Source organism: Pollicipes pollicipes, unplaced genomic scaffold (assembly GCF_011947565.3).
Source record: "Pollicipes pollicipes isolate AB1234 unplaced genomic scaffold, Ppol_2.1 Scaffold_5724;HRSCAF=6776_pilon_pilon_pilon, whole genome shotgun sequence".
NCBI classification, from domain to species: domain Eukaryota; kingdom Metazoa; phylum Arthropoda; class Thecostraca; order Pollicipedomorpha; family Pollicipedidae; genus Pollicipes; species Pollicipes pollicipes.
In genome coordinates this window covers 34,946,722-34,967,681 of record NW_023596746.1, presented here as the reverse complement: position 1 = coordinate 34,967,681, position 20,960 = coordinate 34,946,722, and the positions used below count along the sequence as shown (strand labels likewise).

Genomic DNA, 20,960 nt, shown 5'->3' with positions numbered 1-20,960 from the left:
GGCGGCGCCGGCGGCGGCAGCGTGGCCGTCAACAGCCCGTACGGCGCCGGCTCGGAGGCCGGCGGCGGCGGCGGCGGCGCCATGATGCAGCCTTCACCGCAGATGCAGCACTCGCTCAGTCCGCGCCCCGGCTCGTCTCAAGGTAGGTCCGCCCCCCCCCCCTCCCTTCTTCTCCCCACGTCGCACGGCTGCAGTGTTGATGCGCGATGGCAGCTGCCCGTGACCGGCGTCCAGAGTTCTGTCGACGAGGATAGGAAATCAGACGTCTGTTTCTCAGCGGTGACCAATGGCCGGACCGACCCTGGCTCCCAGTCCCCGGCAGCGCCTGTCGCGAGGGCACGTCGCTGGTACACATGACCGGCATGCGGGAGCCGGTCGGCGCCCTCGTGTGGGCGCGGCTGTGCGGTGTGGAAGTGGGGCGGGGGGGGGGGGGGCGGGCGGCAGTCCGCCGCGGCGCCATCTGAAGAGCGGCTCTCATGACCGCGGACGCTGCACGGCCGTCAGTCGATCTCGTCGACAAAGCTGGTCGATCTTAAAGAAACAAACGAACAAAAACAAAGCAAAAAAACGCTGCGTTATCGTCCTCGCGCGTTGATCATACTCAACCGAGGTCATGTTCGTGTTCACTGTCAAATTGTCACGACACACGTTGTTCCGTGTTGGAATCTTAGTATGCGCCACATCTGGAATCAATAGCACCACAATCAAGCAGCATTGGCGAGGTGCGTGTACCAACCGCATGTGATACCCTTCGGCTTGGGCGACCGCGGCAGCCAGCAGCATCCTCCGCGTTGGGCACAAAATGGCCATTGTGGTCGGCGTGTCCTGAAGCGCCAACAACCAACAAAGGCACCCTCCTCGCCCGCAGGCTTGCTGGACATGTCCAACGGCTACCCGAACTCGACTTCTCCACTGCCAGGATCAACGTCTCCGAGCATGTTCCACAAGGTCAACCACAGCATGAAGCCGCAGCACTCGCCGAACGGGGCTCAGGCGACGGTACGGCAGCACCGGGCTCGTGATGTGGATCCACGGATCCACATCGTGGCTCTGGATCCACAGCCCTGGATTCATGGGGGACGGGGACGAGACGACCATCCCAGCTCTCGAGCACGCAGGTTGTTGTATGGAACCGGCGAATGGCGGCATGAAAACTTTCATAAATGCTGAAAAACCGTGATTTCTGTGCTTATATCCGCCATCATATATCGCTGCCGCCTTTGTGGCGAGGCCTCGCTAAGCTTTTGGGTGCATTTAAGCGTGTATTTACAATGTGAACTAAGACTTTGAGGCACAATGGCATATAGGCGGTCATATGCTGCTGTGCATTGGTCACGTCACCTCTCCCCGCCTTGGGCATGTTGTGCGTGACTCTTGAAGGTGTCGATGTTGCACGCCTGCGTTGTGTTCAGCAACTTTCAGTCCCTTTGCGCCCATGTTTGAGCGGAGGACGCGTTGCGAGGGACCTGTTGTCAAGCCCTCACGGCGCGTGACCAGCCGCACTCCTACACCCAGTGCGTGCTGGCGCAGTAGAGGGTCTCTCATAGGGAGTGCGCGAACTCCTGGCGCAGTAGAGGGTCTCCTACAGAGAGCACACGAATTTGTGGCACAGGCTGGCGCGGTAGGGGTCTCTACTGGGAACACGGGAGCTCCCGGCGCAGGCTGGCGCAGTAGGGGGTCTCTACTGGGAACACGGGAGCTCCCGGCGCAGGCTGGCGCAGTCGGGGGTCTCTACAGGGAACACGGGAGCTCCCGGCGCAGGCTGGAGCAGCATAGCGTCTTTCACATGGAGCGCGCGAACTCGTGGCGCAGGCTGGCGCAGTAGAGGATCTCCCACGGGGCGTACGTAAACTCGTGGCGCAGGCTGGCGCAGTAGAGGGTCTCCCACGGGGCGTACGTAAACTCGTGGCGCAGGCTGGCGCAGTAGAGGGTCTCCCACGGGGCGTACGTAAACTCCTGGCGCAGGCTGGCGCAGTAGAGGGTCTCCCACGGGGCGTACGTAAACTCGTGGCGCAGGCTGGCGCAGTAGAGGGTCTCCCACGGGGCGTGCGCAAACTCGTGGCGCAGGCTGGCGCAGTAGGGGGTCTCCCACAGAGAGCACGCGAACTCGTGTCGCAGGTTGGCGCAGTAGAGGATCTCCCACGGGGCGTACGTAAACTCCTGGCGCAGGCTGGCGCAGTCGCAGTCGTGTTCCGCTCGGCCTTGGGCGTCGGCGCTGATCTCAGGACGTTGTCGTGTCGCCACCTAAGTAACGGCATGTCTGTGGCTGTTTTATGACGCTGATGACGGGAATACGGCAGCAGTCACGGCACCAGAGCAGCTGCCACGAATCACGGCACCAAGGCAGCTGCCATAAATCACGCCACCATGGCAGATGTCACGAATCATGGCAGCGGCTTCGGAATCATCGCACCATTTGCGTGGTTGTGAACAGCAGAATTTCTTCAAGTTGAATTTGAGGGTGCTAAGAGACATACTCAATTAGCCTAGTCTTCGGATTCGTTTGCGGATTGCAACATCATTTTTACGATTACGACGCAACTTTATGGGACAAGACAAGCAGTTGGCTAAGTAGCGTAACGACCCCCAAGACAAAAAGTTGGGCGAGGAATGGTGCGGCCTCAAACAGTTGTATGGGGGGGGGGGGGGTAACAGCCCAAAAGATCTACAAAGCTCCGTCCAGGGTCGAGGTGCTGTGTAGCCGCCGGTCTGCCGCTGGCTGAAGCCGACGGTGCCGACACCTCTCGGCCGGGGCGCGCACTGACCCAGCTTGGTGTTTGCTGTAGATGCCGCGAGGTGGCGGTGGCGGCGGGCCAAGCATGGCCTCGGCTTCCGGCCTCCCGCCTGGTCTCAGCTACCCAGCCTCCTTCGGCGGCCAGGAATTTGTCAACCAGGACATCCAGCTGTCAAATCTGAACTCGCTTCACCCGTGGAACACATCCGTGGGCATAGGAGTCGTCCCGCAAGGAGGCCATCCCTCCATGCACCACAAGTAAGGCGCTCCCTCGGCGCTAGGCCAAACTGCTGAGAATTATCTCATTAAGAAGACTCAGCGATATTCTGTGCGACATGTTGTCCGTCTATGATGAGAGACGATATGGGCTTTGTGTCCCAAATGTCTTGGTATGCCGGGTATTGTATCGCCATTGCCTCTTTAATATCAGCCACCAGTTGTCCCCACCGAGCCTGTTATTGATGCAGTTCTTAGAAGAAGCGTTGCTAGAAAACACGGTATGCTTACTTTCGCTGTCTTATCTCTCCACGCGACCGCTGCCCGGCATATGTGTGTTCATGACAGCGGATCGTGTGTGTGTATGGGTTGGGATAAGGCTAGCACCTACCGAGGACAGACATTTGTAGGAGTTTGTAAACTGTTCACACATGTTGTGGGACATCAAAGATGAAATACCAGCGAACATTTCCGTGCTTTATGTGACGTCATTTGTCGCCCTGAACGTTGAATTCCGGAGCGGCTAACCACGCCAGCGACGGGTGGATTGTCACGATTACAGTTATGCAATGGCCGTTTAACCGCGTGTGTGGAATGTCAACCACGCCTGTCACCCCTTGGGTCAAAGTAAGCATTTGTGTGGATTATGTGCCCAGATTGTCTCTGTCGCCGCGCTGACTGATGAACGGTTGGTTTCGGGGAAAGCTGTTTCTGGTGGCGCCCCTCTGCTGCAACTGACTGATGGCGCCCCTCCGCTACAGCTGTCCCTGATGGCGCCAATCCGCTGCAGCTGTCTCCAACGGCGCCCCTGCGCTACAGCTGTCCCTGACAACGCCCCTCCGCTGCTACTGTCTCCGACGGCGCCCCTCTGCTACAGCTGTCCCTAATGGCGCCCCTCAGCTGCAGCTGTCTCTGACGGCGCCCCTCTGTTGCAGCTGTCCCTCACGGCTCCCCTCTGTTGCAGCTGTCCCTGACGGCGCCCCTCTGTTGCAGCGTGCCGCACGTCTCCGTCTCGAGCAGCTCGCCGCCTCCGCACGGCGGCTCGCCCTCCCCGCTACGCATGATTAAGAGCGAGCCCGTCTCACCGCCTCGCGACGGCCACACCCCGAACGGCATGCAGCACATGCGTCCCAGCTCCACCGGCCACCTGTCGCCCGGCAATATGGCGCCAGGTGAGTGGCGCGCCTGCTCGGCCGGCATGCAACGGGCTGCGGAGAGGGGTCAGTGCTCACCTGCTCTGACCGGTGATGGTCGGAGTTGTTTGGTGTCGGCGTGGAGTGGGCTGCAGAGGTCAGTGTTGAGCTGATCTGACCGGTCATGGTCGGGTTTGTTTGGTGCGGGCGTGGAGCGGCCTAAGGAGGGGGTCAGTGCTCAGCTGCTCTGACCGGGAGCGATCAGGGTTATTATTCGGCGCCGTCCCGGGCTGCTCTCCTGTGTCCTTGGGAACAAGCCAGAGAATGGAGCTGTGCAATGTTTAAGCTTTTGAGCCGTCGAAACGGGCTTCTTCTGGTCCTATATCATATTAAGGAAATCTTAACTTTATCTCGGCCCAAAGACCAGAGGGCAGCCACTTTCTGCTGCTTTGGACCGACTGATTTCACGAGGTTTCCTGCTGTCAGCTCTGCGTGTCTCAATCGCCCCGGTCTCTGCGGGTGTAGGCCTGTTCTGTTTTGCGTACGCTGGGCAGCGGTTGTACACCTTTTGCTCAGCTGCATAGACGCTAGGCATGTGTCTGGTAGTAAATGACAGGTCTGTCCGGATTCATCTCTTCTCTTCCCTGGGACGGGTCTTGTGGCCTGAAATCCTGTATCGTTGCGTGCAGTGGGGCAGGGAATCACGTAGATTCTCAGACGTTGGACGTGTGATCTCACCAGTTTCATCCTCTGCGCTGGCTCCCCGGGGACTGGGGTGTTCAAGGTCCAGTGGGGAACGTAAACCGGATTTGAGCCGAGCAAATGTGGTTGGCGCCAGGCTTTGCAATGAAGGTGGAGCTATTGCCAGTTTACACCAGACGGATTTACGTTCTATAACAGGAGACATTCTGATTTGAGAATCCTCACCGGAATATTGTATTCCATTGCCGTAATTTGGCAATTCTCTACATCCATCAACGGTCGACAGGTTATCCTGATGCAGCGACTATCGTTTAAAACAATCAGGAAAACAGTGCAGATCAAAGGACGCGCTACGGGTTCGCGTGCTCGTCACAACCAGCGTGGCTATACAACCAAAGCTGAATTAAGCCATTAACTGTGTGGTGGAACTTTTAAACCTCTGTGCAGACATTCCAGTCACCATATCAAGAGCATTGTATCGTATGACAGGCTGGTGTTCCAGCTGCCTGTCTTAGAGCTCGGGACAGGGAATTCTAACAATGCCCGGAATGGAGTCGTGGTCGGGGGCTGCCAGCATCTGTTGCGACGCTGTCCGCCGCGTGCATGTTGTGCATGAGAGAGTGCCCGCTGTTGCAGCCCATTTGACGTCATGTGCGGTCAGCGTGCCGGGAGGGGAGGGTCGCAGAGTGCGTCGTTGGTTATTTCTGTAGCATCTGCACTTGAATCTTTCGTCATCCACTTCCCATATTTTGTTTTGGGCGTAAAAAGCTTCGCATCGAATCTGTCCGAGATAAACAGCACCGCCCGGCTCTCCCCTGCGCCTGGCAGGTGGGCCGGTGAGAGAGCGCATGCTTGTCGAGGCGCCTCACTGACGTCGTCCTCTGCGCTGCAGGCATGGTACATCCGGGCCACCTGACGCCCAACAACCCCAGCCACAGTCACAGCTCGCCGGAGCCCAGCTTAAGCGACTACGAGTCTGGCCCGATGCACAAGCGACCGCGCATGACCGACCCGTGGGCGACCTAGCGACCGCGTCTGCGCCCGCGCGCGCGGCGCGCGCGCCTCCGGCGGCGGCGCAGAGCCAGGGCGGAGCGAAGAGTGCCACTGATACGGGTTTGCTCGCCACCACGCGGTGCAAGACTGGACCGATGTGACGCAGAAGAGTGTCTATTTTCTCAGGAGGTGTGCGCCGGCCCGGGCGCGTGAGCGGGCGTGTACATAGCAGCGGCCGCCGCCGCGCACGCGGTGCGGAGCCGATCTCAACGGTGGCGGCGGCGGCGGCGCCCGGCCCGGGCGGCGCCGCGCGCGCCCGTCTCTGTCTCGCCTTGTTTGCCTGCGCTCCATAATGTGAGGACTTCTCGCACTGGTGCGACTGGGCGCCGGCGCGCCACGCACCGGCGAAATCAAAAGTGGGCCGGCGCCGCAGTCCAGGCCCACCACCAGCGGCCCGATGTGTTGTGTCCATGTGCTCAATCTTCCCCGGCTTGCTCTCTGCTCCACTGTACAAATTGTGTTTATTGTTGGATATGCACTCACAGACGAAGCCTATTTGTTCCTGTTTGTGCGCCACTGTTTGTGTCCTCTGTATAGATATATATGTATATGTTTGATCGTGCGGCGGGCGGCGGCGCGGCGATGGTTTCCGTTTTCGCTGGACCACCCCGACAGTGCTGGCTGACAATCGGTGCCGGTCGGTCTCGTTTGGTTCCGTGCTCTTGGCGGCCGGGCTCGCCGGCTCGCGCCGGTGCCAGCGCGCCTCACCCCGGCCATAGAAGAGTAATCAAAACGTAGCGTAACGCTCCGACGCCGTGCGGCGACGCTCCAGTACAAACCAAGTGGCGGGAGGCGGGCGAGGGCGGCCGTCGCGCCGGCCCCGGCCGCGGGGGCGCACGCCGCCGCTCCGGCGAGGCGCCGCCAGCGGGCCCCAGTGCAATGGAGACCAGTTACCAGCGGCCGGCCGGGCCCTATGACAAGCCGCCTTTCATGGCTGTCCGCAGCGCGTGCCCGGCGTTGTTTCATGGCGGTCAGCGGCGAGCGCCAGTCGCTGTTTCATTCTTGCCTCCTGGAACGGGCATTGAGGTCGCCTGTGCGGCGTTACGAACCTAAAATTGTTACTATTTTTAATATAGCGTGTGTATAAAGGTAGCCGTTTATACAAGTCGTTGGCCTTACAAAGTGGTCAGAAGCTTTAACGCTACATTGGAAATTTTAAATCTATGACTCACTTGTGACAGGAGGCCAAGGTGCGTGCGTTGTGTTTAGTTGATGACATTGTCCCTTGGTTGGGCCGCCGTTGAATAGTGCGTGCACGCAGGCCGACCCCTAGCGTTCGGAGCCAGTGACTGTGGTCGTGGTAGCGCGTGCGCTCTGTTAGCCGGTGGCGACCTCTGTGTGCAGATGTCACCGGGTTATTGACTTTCTGAGCTTTGTAATGTAGTGGTGATTTGTTTGTCCCTGTGTGAGGGTTAGCGTCCCGCCCGCGCCGGCCGTCCGGTCCTCTGACTGTACACCGACACCAGCCTACATCTTCACACGGACACACGCTCTCACACGCGCCGCGGTGGACCTGTGTTCCGCCCCGGGCCTCTAGCGATCCCCCAGGGCATCGTGCTTTGTTCGCAAATTTTGTAATAATAAAAGAAATCAACGTACGCGAGTATGTTGGTCGGTCGTGAGACTCGAGCCGCAACGTGCAAATGCAGTGTAGATATGGCCCCGCCAGCCTCGATAAACCGGGCTTGCAGTTTTGTTCACTGGCGATGGATTTCGCTGGTGCCGCGATGGTGCTGGATTTCGCTGGTGCCGCGACGGCGATGGACTTCGCTGGTGCCGCGACGGTGATGGATTTCGCTGGTGCCGCGACGGCGATGGATTTCGCTGGTGCCGCGACGGCGATGGATTGCGCTGGTGCCGCGACGGCGATGGATTTCGCTGGTGCCGCGACGGTGATGGATTGCGCTGGTGCCGCGACGGCGATGGATTGCGCTGGTGCCGCGACGGCGATGGATTTCGCTGATGCTGCGGCGGTGCTGGATTTCGCTTAGCCGGCGCCACCTGGGCTTCGCAGGTGCTCCCGGAACCCGGGCACTTATTGACGTAAACTGTCATACAGTGACAAGGCGCCTATTGCGGTGTGGGATACGCGAGGGAATGGCGCAAGTAAATTTTGGCATCGTGTATACGACGTCAATATGCAGTTGTATGGATGGACACTTGGAAGCTTTAGAAACCCACACGACTGGGCCTCACAATGCGTCAGAGTAACCCATTCTCCTGAGTTCGGCAGGCGGGGGCACGCAGACCAGGATGGAGTTGACTCTCATGTTTGCTAAAGACTTCTCGAAATTTCGCTGGTCTTGGGCCTGGAAAGATCCAAACTTTTACTCGATGGTAGCCATGACCTTGGGACAATATAGGGCTTTGGTGCCTGTGGCCAGCACGCGACAATAATTGCTGTGTCTAAACTACGGTCGCGAAACACTGTTCAGTCCCCCCCCCCCTTCCCCCTCCCCCAGTTTCCATAGTCATTCTATCTCGGCTTAGACTACAACCTGTCGCAGTCGAAGCCAATTTCGCAAAGTTGGCATGTGTCAACTCCCGCACGGATCGGTCCGACAGTTTGGGATTTTTAGCGACGTGAGACGGCATATTGCCTCAACGACGCAGTCGGCTTCATGCTGCTATGCGCTCTAGCTGCCGAGGTCCGACACTGGTAGCGATAACCATACATCGGCGAAACCCGTGGATCAGCAGTCACGCATCCACCCTAGAACCCGCGGATCGATGAGCAGCGCTCGACACTGTTACATGCAGCGGCTCACAATTTGTCGATATCATTGTTCGTTCTTTCCTCCGCCAGGACATGTCGATTTCGCGTCGCTCCAGTCCTGTACTGTCAAATCTGAGTCCGGCTTTGGTCTGTGTCATTCGAATTTTTGACAATTGAAGGAAAACAACGGTTCCCCTGCTGGGGATGTGCTGGGAGTGGGGATGTGACGCAGTAAAACTGTAATGTTCCCAAAAATACAGCTTGATCAGTGCGGATGCAGATGCGTATAAAAACTACGGATTAGGGTATCAGATATGTATACACATACATATATATATATATATATATATATATATATATATATGTATATACATATGTATGTATGTATATACATATATAAACTACACTGTGAAAAAATTGAACTGCTTCTTGTTGAAATTTTCATGACAGTGAGAAGAGTGTCAGAGCTAAGTTCAGTTCAGTTCATTGCATTCACGAATCATTCCAACAAGTGGCTTATTGTTGGACTTATTGTATGACTTAATGGACTGGGCTGGGCCGCTGACGGCATCCAACGATCGTTTGGCTTACACTAAAACTCGCTCGACTTGCGGCCGTGCTCGCCAGCGTACCACTATGGGCAAATTTATCGCTAATGAAAGTGATGTCCTCGCCAAAACTGAAGCTGAAACTGTTTGACGACGAAATGAAAAAAGCAACGAAGGCCCCGAAGGCAAACGAAGACTAACAAAGGACTAGGACCCCAGCATGGAAACGGGTAAAAAACATCCTAGCCCATGACGACGGAAAGTGGAAAAGACGTGACCAACGTCCGGAAGTGTCTCTGCCATGCACGTTTAATGATTAATGTTGGTGTTGAATAACCACTTACCTGCTCAGGCAAAGCACATAGTTTCGCGACCGCATTGGTTGATATTTGGCATCGGTGTATTTTAACAAGTTTTCAGGCAGCACTCATTAACAGACAACAGCGCATTCACACACAACGAAACTCCCGGTAACAGGTTGTAATGGGCGCGACCTATCTCGCGAAAATCAATATCAACGTGAGATAACTAATTACCCCCTGGGTTTAACACGAAACTATCGATTCACCACGCCCATCACGGGCGACATCTGCCGTCGACCCGGGCACTCTGTGACTCCAGAGCTCACCACTAGACGGCGCCAGCGGCGATCCCGCCCTGAGGTGGTGTCGGGTACGGCGCCGTCCGAAGTATGTCACGTGCGCAGCTGGCGCTCGTGGACCGGGCGGCCGTCTAGTCCAGGCGAGCGGAGCGGGCGTGACGGCCGAGCTCCGGCGCCGCCGCCGACTGACGGCTGCCGCTGGCGAGCCGGGGCTGCGCGGCACACAGGCACACAGCACTGAGCGCCTTGGCCAAACGATGCCTGTCGACGGCCAAGGCGTTCAGAGGACGCGGCGTTGGTTACAAACAGCCGGAAGGCTATCGTGTGGGTCGCTGATACTCTCAGGCGTACTTTGCTGCATTTCACTCACGGTATGACACTTGCCATCGGGATAACGGCGTGGGTGCTGCGTCAGCGAAGCAATTAGCTCTGCTTGCGTGGAGTGCATGGAAAAGTGATGCTACAATTTCGAAATATAGGCCACGAAGTTACGGGACCTCACCTCTTCTCGGGACGTTACTTTGTGAAGTTGTTGAGAACTCTCCCAAGATCTAAGATCTTTGCGTACAGTTTGCCAAATGCTCCCGTAGGATTCGGCATTTTTCCAATTGTTCTCAAGGAGGTCTCCTTTGGTCCAGAATTTAAATTCATTTTTAACCGTCTTTCTATCCCTAAGATTCCTTTGTAATTTTTGGCGAGGGATGCTCTGGTATCCGACTTTGACTTCTTGCATCTTGGTACATGACTGACTGGTACATACCTCGTGTTCGCGGGTGTTTCTGTAGAGAGCTTATCTAATGACCGGCTTCAGGAAACTTTCCGAAATTGCCCTCCGCATGAAATCCTCCCTTCGGGGAGGCAGAATAGTTCACAACTTGCAGCTTGCCAGACTTATCGTAGAAGCCGTATCGCCCCTTCAGATTTCCGTACCCGTCTCTCTCCTCAAACCGGAACTGGCGGTTGTACCTGCGAAGAAAGCGGCAGAAACATTACGGCAACGCTACACCCGAGTAGTGTTTGAGATTTGCATAGTTCCGTAAATGTATGCTGCACCACACTTATAATACCATCACGGATCTCAGCATGTTTGTCAGCTTTAATATATACCTCTTTCCTTTTGCACATTCGGTATCACACTATGGTCAGCAGGTATCGTGGCACAAGCCTGTTGTCGCTTCATTGGAAGCAGTGCCATAAATATCCCAGCCAACCCTCCGAAGACCTTTCGGAGAAGGTCAGATTTCATGACTTTTTTCGTGATGCGCCAGAGGCTTCCCCACTCTGCCACGGCTCCGCCACATTCCCACAAGCACGCTAGCCGGCGGACTTGTGCCTCGTAGTGCCCCATTGTCGGCTGCGGTCGACTGGAATCACGGCACCTCGGCATCGACCAAACTGCAGCCGCAGGCGGCACTCGCCCCCGCGCCGGCCGGCTCCGACGGTCGATACCGTTGGAGGTCACCGACTGGGCCGACAGCGGCACCGGCCGACCGGCAGCCCGGTGGATCCTCAGCTCCCGCACCGCCCGCTGGAGCCGTCTGACTCGACAGCGAGCCGTCTGACTCGACAGCGAACCGTCTGACTTGACAGCGAGCCGTTTGACTCAACAGCGAGCCATCTGACCCGACAACTAGCCATCTGACCCGACAGCGAGCCGTCTGACTCGGCGGCGAGCTGTCTTGTCGTGCGCAGACTCGTCTGGCCGTCATCTGGTCCGCCTGACTGACATCGCACACGTCTGGCGGGTCCGCGCCTGACGCTGGTCACGTAAGGACGACCTTGGTCTGACCGTTGGCTGGGTCCGTGTGACGTGTGTCGAGCATCTGTCATGTGCGCTCGCTCCATCGGACTCCGCGTCGGCCCGAATGACAGAAATGTTGTGCTCCTCTGATTACTACAAGACCCAGTAAACCATCGGCCTGTTCTGGTTATGTGTAGCATCGACCATCACGCTACCAAAAGTTTCCGTCGGCCGGGCTCCGTCGGCTTAGCCTCCCCCTCCCCTTACACCTCATCCGGAGCTATCAGCCCTGGATTTGTCAGATGGCTCCGCCTCCTCCCCCACCCCCGGACACGTTCATGCCACAGGCGTCCCTCGTGGAGGGATGGCGGGACCACATCATATCCGCCGCGGCTCCGGGGAAAGTGGTGACGTTCCCGGCGCGCTGCGCCGACATCGCCGTGCGGCTCGTTTCTCGTCACGGTCCGGCTCCGACGCGCCACAGCTCCGTTTCGCACCACTGATTTCAGCGAAAGTGTGCCTGACCGGCTTGAGCGGCGCCGAGCAGAGGAGAGAAGACAGAGCGCATGGGAGAGAAGGCAGAGCGCAGGGTAGAAAAGGCAGAGCACAGAGGAGAGGAGGCAGAGCGCAGGGACGGTAGAGCGCAGGGGGGTGGAGGCAGCGCGCAGGGAGGGAGGGAGGGCAGAGCACAGGGGAGAGGAGGCAGAGCGCAGGGGAGGGAAGACAGAGCGCAGGGGAGAGGAGACAGACTGAGGAGACAGAGCGGGGCAGTATTACCTCACCCCTGGGGCGGTTTCGTGCACGGCAGGGACGTGGTACGGGACGGAAAGCGAGGGCGAGATGGCCGCGAACCGCGGCCACGGCGGAACCAGACGCGTTCGGATCTTCTGACGCAGTCCAGAGAGCGAGACTCGCGCCGCCGGCCATGTTCCCGTGGCGATCACAGCTGGGTGGTCACCGAGACAGGCGCGACCGTCAAGATTCATCCCGCGATTTCTCTCGTCGCGGAGGCTCGGAACTGGCCGGCGTCGCGCTCGGGTGCGCTTCTCCCAAGCATCGTCACATCCTTCACTGAGACCGGTGACTCGATTAGCCGCCGAGAGGGTTCGCTGGGTGATTTTCCGTCCATCAGGCCGAGCGGCTGGCACGACGGGCCGATGGCGGGCAGAAACGCGGCGCGAGACGAGCCCGCCAATCAGACGCACCGGCGCCCGCTAAACTGGGCCAGAGCCGCCGGCGGCGGCGGCGGCGGCGGTCGAACGGGTGCGCAGAGGGCGAGCGGGTGCGACGGTGCTCAGCTCCGGACCTGACCGGCCCGGACCTACGTCACGCAGACACACTTTGCCGCAGGTGACATCCGTTCACACACCCCTCGGTTCCACAGCTTGTTGTCGCCTACCTTAGTTACGTAAGGAAGTTTGAGCCAGCATGACTCCAGCAATTTTTTGACCTAGGAGGTTGAGCAAAAATTACTTTTTAGGGATGCATCTCTTGCGAATTAGTGCTAGCGGTAGGCCCACACAAATCGCCAAATATAACAAACCTCCGCAAGGAAAAATGCGCATTTAACGCATCTGGTCTGGTGCCATGCCTGTTAATCGTAGGCACTGATGGCTTCTGCTAAGCTAGGGTTCATGTGAACTGCATGGCGTTGTTAAGTTTGGCGGTGGGATTAATGCATGCTTTGGTGGTGTAGTCTTTCCGCTCGTAAGCTGGGACGCACGAACTTCCCTTAGTCTGCGGATTCCCAGCCCCAGTGGGGCATTTATGCCTCAACATGATGCGGAGCCTTTCATATTGGATTGTGAGCACAGCTTTAAAATTTGATGGCTTGGCTTCTGGCAAGCGGTGCAGAAAAGTCCATTGCACTTATTTACGACCTGCTTAGTTGGGGCAAAATTGGGTAGCTTTGCAGACAAACTACCCACGCGAGATGGACGGTAGAGAAGGATTTGCTGTTAAGGCGCCAACGTGTGAGCCTGCTCCCATTGCTGGGAACGGCGGATGCAGTGTCACGGCTTGAAAAGATAGAGCCATTCTGACGGGCGTTGAACGCGGGCGGGGGAAGTACGACGGGCCCCCTTCCGAGAGACGCGAGGCGTCACCGTGGTGGACAGGGTGGCAGGGCAGCACTACGGCCATGCTCACAATAAACTACGCACCATGTATGTCATGGATCTGGGGCTGAATCGATGCTACAAACATAGCAGTACGTTACGTGAGAGAATCAATCATTATCAGAGCATGTCCCGCGTGTGCTGCCATTAGTTGGGGTATTCAACTCGTGAGTGGCTTTCAAATCTGTCAATCGTGCTTTGCTTGATGGCAGTCTCATGTCAGGCGAAAGATAGCCAACATGTCCAAACTTATGCGGTCATGGTCGCTACCAAGTGCTTGAACATAATAAAACTCATTTAGTTGGGTCACGCGTTGCGCGCCCAAAACCTTTGTTGACGTGTTTAGTTATGTGTCAACGCTCTATAACAGATAGCGGTGATCCATGCTTCGCTTCCTTAACGGTAGCCAAGACCTTCAAGTGACTTCCAGCCTCTTCACAACGCGTTAAGTAGCGAGCTCCTGCTGCGGCTCAACCTGCGCGATAGGAGCCGCCGGCCCGACTCCCAGACAGCGGGCAGCGTTTTCCAGCAGCTGGGGCGGCAGCTGTGGCCAGGCTAATGGGAGAGCGTCGGACACGGGACAGGCAGCCATCTCGCTGAGAGCAGCTAGGGTGGCAGCTGTGGTCAGGCTAATACGAGAGCGTCGGACACGGGACAGGCAGCCAGCTCGCTGAGAGCAGCTAGGGCGGCAGCTGTGGTCAGGCTAATAGGAGAGCGTCGGACACGGGACAGGTAGCGAGCTCGCTGAGAGCAGCTAGGGCGGCAGCTGTGGCCAGGCTAATAGGAGAGCGTCGGACACGGGACAGGCAGCGAGCTCGCTGAGAGCAGCTGGGGCGGCAGCTGTGGTCAGGCTAATAGGAGAGCGTCGGACACGGGACAGGCAGCCCGCCCGCCGAGCCGTGACGGCTAGCTCGTGCACCTGCGCAAGGCGGCTGACGGCACGAGCCGGTGCTAATCGTGACAACGTCGCCGTCAGCGTGGTGTGATGTACTTGCGACATCAATCGTGTATGGAATACATGGTTCGAAGAGAATGTTGCGGAAAGTAATCTTTCCCCGGACAGTGCAGCATTCTCATGACGTGTGCTACATTGGAATCGTGTGCGGTCCGCACTCCCCCGAAGACCTGCCTTTAAGTCGTATTACCTTGATGGTGGGAATTGCTCCTCAATTAGGATCAATGTCCAGCATCATTTACCGCTGCCTCCACGATTTAAATGGCTCCTTGATAGCTCTCTCTCTCTCTCTCTACTTTCACTTGGCTAATTCAGCTCTGCTTACTTAGCCAGATTAAGGTTGTAGTAAGGGTGACCCGACAAAGTTGCACTGAACCCAAGACAAAAGCCGGACAGGTGCGACACCTTTGATAATCGCACGACAGCGCAGCGACCGTGTGTGTTACCATAGTCCTGGTGAAAGGTGGTCTTGCTCCCCTCAGTGCCAGCAATCGGGGCTGGCTTCGCTTTTGAGGGATTGTAATAATCAGATCATTGAACGTTTTCAGCATCAACTAGCTTCATAAATAGTGAAATGCATCACGGCACAATCTAGCGCATGGGTTAGGCCCCAGCTGAAGGTTAGGCGACGTCAGAGGGCAGGGCGGACCGTGCCGAGCACTGCAGCACGATCAACTTTTGTCAGAAAATTCTGTCGTTGACTCGGAATTGCACGATCAGATAGTAAGCGTCAGGACTCAAACAACAAGCACAGCTCAGAGTGAGCTATGATCGCAGAAATTCATGCATTCAAAAGACTCGGATAGGCTAGCTAAAAAAGGCCCGGGAAGAGCTGTCGGCAGACAAAATGTCACGAACCGCGTGCTGTGACGCGTCATTTACTGGCCGAGTTCGGGGCACCCATCCCGCGTCCACGGACGCCGGAGCGGTGGCGGCACATCGGCGGAAGCCTCCGACGCGTGCTGACGCGTTATCACTCGGGGCTTACCATGGGAGCCACAGCGGCCCGGTCACCGCACGGGATGTCAGTGCGGTGTCAGCTGCCAGGGCCAGGAGGTGCCGGCACCGTGACGGCAGAGGCCACGTCGTGACGTCGTGACATCGCAGTGTGAGAACGGACGCCACGCCACGACATTGGAGCGAAACCAGAAGCCGGCACCGGTGCGGCCGCACCGCCGTCCACCCCGTCACTCACCCGGTGCCGGTGTCGTACCCGAAGCGGTAGCTGTGCGGCCCCTCCTGGCCGTGCACCTGAAACTCGAGCCGCTGCTTCTCCTGCTTCTTCGGGATGGTCAGGCCGTAGTCGTCCTGACGCGGACTGGCGATCGCCTGCGGCACAGACCGGCTGGTCAGCGTGCCTCGGGCGGGTCCGCGCGCGGTCACCGCCGGCCGTCGAGGTCAGCGGGCGCTGGACGGTCCACCCACGCACCGCATCACACGGTCACACGCGAGTCACGCGCTCAGACGACTCTCTTGCGGCCGAATCACCGACGATTTCCGGCGGCCTCATTCCTGGTCGGCCGCTGTTCGCCCGAGTTTCACGGTGCTTCGGACTCACGCCGTCGCGCGGAATCACTCGAGGGCGTCTTGTGACTGCGCGCTGTCCGTCAGCGATTGTCATGTCTCACGCGCTCACGGTCGGTCACACCCTGCCTATGGTCGGTCACGGTCAGGGAGCGTGCGGTCAGAGTAGGCTCCAGGCGCACGTCACGCACTGACCGCGTTCGCACGGCCGTCCCGACTCAAACATGCACGGCCTCCAGACTCAAACACTTTGACATGCACGGTCTGCAGACTCAAACACTCAAACATGCACGGCCTTCAGACTCACTCAGACATGCACGGTCTCCCCGGCTCAACAATGCACGGCCTCTAGACTCACACACTCTAACATACACGGTCTGCAGACTCAAACACTCAAACATGCACGTCCTCCAGGCTCACTTAGACATGCACGGTCTCCCCGACTCAAACATGCACGGTATCCCCGACTCAAACATGCACGGTCTCCAGACTCAAATATGCGCTGGCCTCCTCGAATCAAACATGTAAGGCCTCTCGGCGCGCACGCTCGGTTCACCGCTGCTCGTGGGACTCACAGCTCGAAATTATGTGCAAAGGTGCAACTAATATGGAGCTGGATAGAACCGAATATCTGAACTTTGGCGTTTGTCTCGAATGTGAAGGTTCGACCCCTAGTGCGTTTCAAGTTACGTCTGCACCATGCACCCTACAGTAGTCCAAATCGCCGGCACAGCGGTCCAAATCCACACAGCCAGTCGTCACTGCAGCCAGCTGGTATGTGGGAGAGACCCGTTATGTTTAGAGGGACAGGGTCTGGTCCTACCGTGGTCCCGCCGCTCCTTCCCTTCGATGCGTCACTACAAGACGCCATTCACGGGCTGAGATGCCACTCCATGGGGTCCATTATGTTGGGTTCCTTAGTGCTGGTCACCAGCCTGCATCTTCAACAAGCTTACTCTGTAAGGTAGTCAACTGTTTTCTGAACATTTGAGTAACAAGCAATATTTCGCAGCAGTAGAGGGTCAAAACCGCGCGTGGCTCCCTTTTTATAGCGTATCTTACCCGACTCTAGGCTAAAATATGAGTAAGTGCACGCGTTGCCCAAACTCCGCACCGTATCACCCGACACCTCGCTTCAGCACAGATCAGCTTGGAGGTCGGGGAGGTCAAGCAGGCCAGGGCTCAAAGGTCAGAGAGGTCAGACAGGTCAGAGCTCAAAGGTCAGAGGGGTCAGATAGGCCAGAGCTTAGAGGTCAGGGAGGTCAGACGGCCAGGGCTCAGAAGCCCAGATGCACATCCTGACCTGGTCACCAGGTCAGGTCAGGAACATTCCTCCTCCGCACCGACCTGGCGCTCGGCGAACGCAGCTCGGGGCGGGGACGCCTCAGACGCGGAGAAGGGCGCCACGTAGTCACGCGGGTCGGGCAGGCCCTGCCGGCGCGCCGGGGTCGTCAGGGCTGCCGCCGACAGCGCTGCGTCGGCGCTTGGCGGCGCCGGACGCAACGCGATGACGGGCCGCCGGCGCCGCTGCACCAGCGAGGCTGACGGGAGCCGGCTGCGACCGGCAGTCAAGCCGGCCGAGGGCCGGGCGCCGGCGGCGGGCGCGTCGAACAGCGCCTGCTCGCGAGGGCCGACCTCAGCGTACAGTGACGGCTGGGCTGGGGCCACCGAGTCGTACAAAGGCTGCTGGTCTTCCAGAGACGTCCGACGGCGGGCCGGGAGCTCTCTGTAGACCGACGGCTGATCGGGGGCTGATGGGTACAGCGACGCCTGCTCCCGAACTGGTGGCTGCAGCGGTGACTGCTCCCGGGCTGGCGGGTGTACTGATGGGTGCTCGCGGGCTGGTGAGTCCCTGTACAGCGGGTACTCCCGCCGAGCTGGGAGGTCATCGTACAGGGTTGGCCGCTCCCTGGCGGCAGGACCGCTGTGAGCCGTCCTTCGCAATGCCGGCAGGTCCCCGTACGCCAGAGGCGGCTCTGGCGGCGGCGCGGTTCGCTGAGGAGGCTCCCGGTCCGCCCGGAGTGCCGGCAGGTTCTTGTACACCAGCGGGGGCCGGGCGCTCCGCTCGGAGGGCTCCCGGTACGCCCGGAGCGCAGGCAGGTCCTCGTACACCTGCGGGGGCCGGGCGCTCCGCTCGGAGGGCTCCTGGTCCTCCCGGAGTGGCGCACCACGCGCGGACGGTGACGGGTCGGCCGACGGCTCGTCGAACAGCGAGTCGAAGCCGACACCCTTCGATTCCAGGTACTCCTCGAAGCTTTGGTGCAGGTCACCAGTGAATGGGGAGTCGACCTGGTGGAGGGATCACGTGATTTGCTGGTTACCGAGTGGAATATTTCATGCGTTGGGGTCAAAGGTCGGAACGGGTCGATCACCGGGGTGAAAAACTTCCGATTTATCGAATATGATCGGTGACAAAAACGGACACTTTGCGAGCCAATTGGTGACGAAATTAAGAAAATGAAAAAAATTACAACAGACCGGACCATACTGCAACAGTCCATCCCAGCCAGACGGAACACAAAGCTTACTATTCGTCTGTATTCGCTAGCGCTTGCAGCGTAAGCTGTGTAGAGCACATGTAGAAACGTTGGCGTTCCACTGTATGATGCCAAACATGGAAGCTTTAAACGGGATAGTGTTAGCAGGTGACAGAATTATACTAAAAACTACACTATATCATTACTGACGTCACAGATGAGTGGCAGCACCGTGCTTTCCAATCTCAGACCGGTGCTCTTCATGGATTTTTTCGTAAAGGAAAGTGCTGAGTACTCGGAAGTAGTGGTTTTGTTTCCTTTCAATTTGGCATTGTTACCCTATACTGCTACTTTTTAGCAAGGACATTGTCCGTGAGAAATGCTCAATATTCAAGACCTTGACATAATAATTTCAGCTCACTGTCGTTTTCGTAAGAAATGAATCGTTTATATCCCCAAAAAGTCGGTCAAAATGTTGCTCCGGTGAGCCTGCTGGTGCGGTGTAAGTGTAAATAGTTGGTAAGGGTTGAAAGTTGTTACGGTCATTTACGACCATATATGAATACACCTGGAGCCAGGAGGTACCACTTAGCGACTTTATGATGCTAATTAACAATGATATTTAAGGTACTCAGTATTTCCAGCTGTGCTCAACCTCAGAAGTGACAGAGTTCAGAAAGGTTCAGCAGAACATTATCTTTGAAAACTAAGACCGGTGAATCCGGAAAATGTTTTTAATCTGCGCAGATCCTGCCAGATCCTCAAATTTGTCAAAAAGAAGGAGGAGCTGGCGTCTTTCTGGGCAGGTGCTCCCTGGCGAGACAGGGCCCCTGGTGAATGCCCCTGTGAGTGCTCTCTGTGAGTGCACTCACATATCTGAGCGGGTGCTCGGTGTGAGACGTTGGGCGACTGACTCACCCTTCGTTGGATGCGTCTGGGGACGGCTGCAGCCCTTCTGGCGGCCAAGCTGCCGCCGACGCTGGCGGCCATCACCTGAGGCCGCGTCAGATCAGCCGTTAAACAGCCGCCTGGGCCGGACACACGTCCAGCGACTTCAACGCCGACGCGGTCACGCCGAAACAACTGCAGTCGCGCACGGCAAGGTAACACCAAAAGCCAACCGCTGGCGGCCGGCGGCCCAAATGCGGCCGCGGAGGGCACCGGGGAACGCCAGACAGGTCAGAGAGGGGACCGGGGAGCACCAGACAGGTCAGCTACACCACGTACGATTAAACGGCATTTTAGCTAAAAAATCAGCGGTGTGCGATACTCCACCTGGGATTGCACTCCAGCACTCGCTGGCAGTGTCGGCTACGGCCAGATGTCTCGCCCCGGGGCCAATAGAGTGGGGCCCACAGAGCGGGGCCCACAGAGCAGGGCCCACAGAGCGGGGCCCACAGAGAGGAGCCCACAGAGCGGAGCCCACGGAGCGGGGCCCACATAGCAGGGCCCACAGAGCGGGGCCCACAGAGCGGAGCCCATGGAGCGGGCCACAGAGCGAGCCCACCGAGCGGGGCCCACAGAGTGGGGCCCACAGAGCGGAGCCCATGGAGCGGGCCACAGAGCGGGCCCATCGAACGGGGCCCACAAAGTGGGGGCCACGGAACGGGCCGCAGAGCGGGCCCACAGAGCGGGGCCCGTGGGCCACTTACGGCGCACAGCAGCAGAGCCCTCATGGTTTCACCGGCGCGGAGCGGCCACTGTTGGCCGCAGACGGCGACGGCGTCGCTTTATAGACGCGCCGTCAGCGACGCGGTGGTCGGCGCCGAGAAAGAGCGAACGTGATAAGTGGCGGGCGGCTCGCGAGGGCGTGCCGCTGGCAGTCTTGCATGCACGCGCGCAACGATATTCATCAGACGCGGGGCTCCTGAATCGCCGGTTAAACGAGGGTTTGCCTGCTGCCTGTCATGCAGTAACTGTAAGCGCAGTATGCTTCAACGCGAAAAGCCGGAGCGTTTGGTTTTCTGGAAAATTAGACTTCCTTCTTCACACAGAGTTTGCTGATGCGGGCAATAAAAGCAGACACAATTGAGAGCGATCTCATCATACGCCTTTGCTGGCAATCAAAAAGCGCTCCGCAAGGATATGCATATGCCTGGTTAATCCCATCAAATCTGAACAATGCATGCATGACAGCAGATGACATGTAGTCCTCTAACGTGCATGCTATGTTCATGTTTGTGGCATGTCCGAGTTTGCAATGCCTAAGGGATCTCCAAGTTTGCCATGGGATGTCCAAGTTTGTAATATTCGAGTGATATCCAATTTTGCAATGCCCGTGGGATGCCCGTTTGTGACGTTCGTGGGATGCCCAAGTTTGTAAAGTTCGTGGGATGCCTAAGCCTGCAATGTTCGTGGATGTTAAAGTTGGTTATGTTCGTGGGATGTCTAAGTTTGCAATGTTCGTGGATGTCCAAAGTTTGCAATGTTCGTGGGAGCTTCT

General features: G+C 57.8%; 1 protein-coding gene and 1 long non-coding RNA gene across 3 annotated transcripts; one reads left to right on the top strand and one right to left on the bottom strand.

Annotated features, from left to right (window-relative positions):
- Window positions 1-6: 6 nt before the first annotated feature.
- Window positions 7-6,659, top strand: LOC119102388 (myocyte-specific enhancer factor 2). Its single transcript, XM_037225756.1, has 5 exons — window positions 7-142; window positions 869-999; window positions 2,787-2,992; window positions 3,944-4,122; window positions 5,678-6,659. Exons 1-5 carry the CDS (start codon window positions 82-84, stop codon window positions 5,809-5,811), a joined length of 711 nt encoding a protein of 236 aa, XP_037081651.1. The 5' UTR covers window positions 7-81; the 3' UTR covers window positions 5,812-6,659.
- Window positions 6,660-9,480: 2,821 nt separating this feature from the next.
- On the bottom strand, window positions 9,481-17,531 carry LOC119103574 (uncharacterized). Of its 2 annotated transcripts, none has more exons than XR_005094781.1 (4): window positions 17,388-17,531; window positions 15,712-15,845; window positions 10,464-10,669; window positions 9,481-9,964 (listed from the first exon to the last, which is right to left on the bottom strand). It is a non-coding gene; the product is annotated as an uncharacterized LOC119103574 (long non-coding RNA). The 2 variants fall into 2 exon arrangements; XR_005094780.1 differs by having other exon boundaries at window positions 9,481-9,915.
- Between the last annotated feature and the right edge of the window lie 3,429 nt (window positions 17,532-20,960).

Coding starts and splice junctions, on each gene's coding strand:
- LOC119102388 (XM_037225756.1), top strand. CDS start 82: ATGATGCAGCCTTCACCGCAGATGCAGCACTCGCTCAGTCCGCGCCCC. Junction 1,000..2,786: donor CGAACGGGGCTCAGGCGACG/GTACGGCAGCAC, acceptor TGTTTGCTGTAG/ATGCCGCGAGGTGGCGGTGG. Junction 4,123..5,677: donor GCCCGGCAATATGGCGCCAG/GTGAGTGGCGCG, acceptor TCTGCGCTGCAG/GCATGGTACATCCGGGCCAC.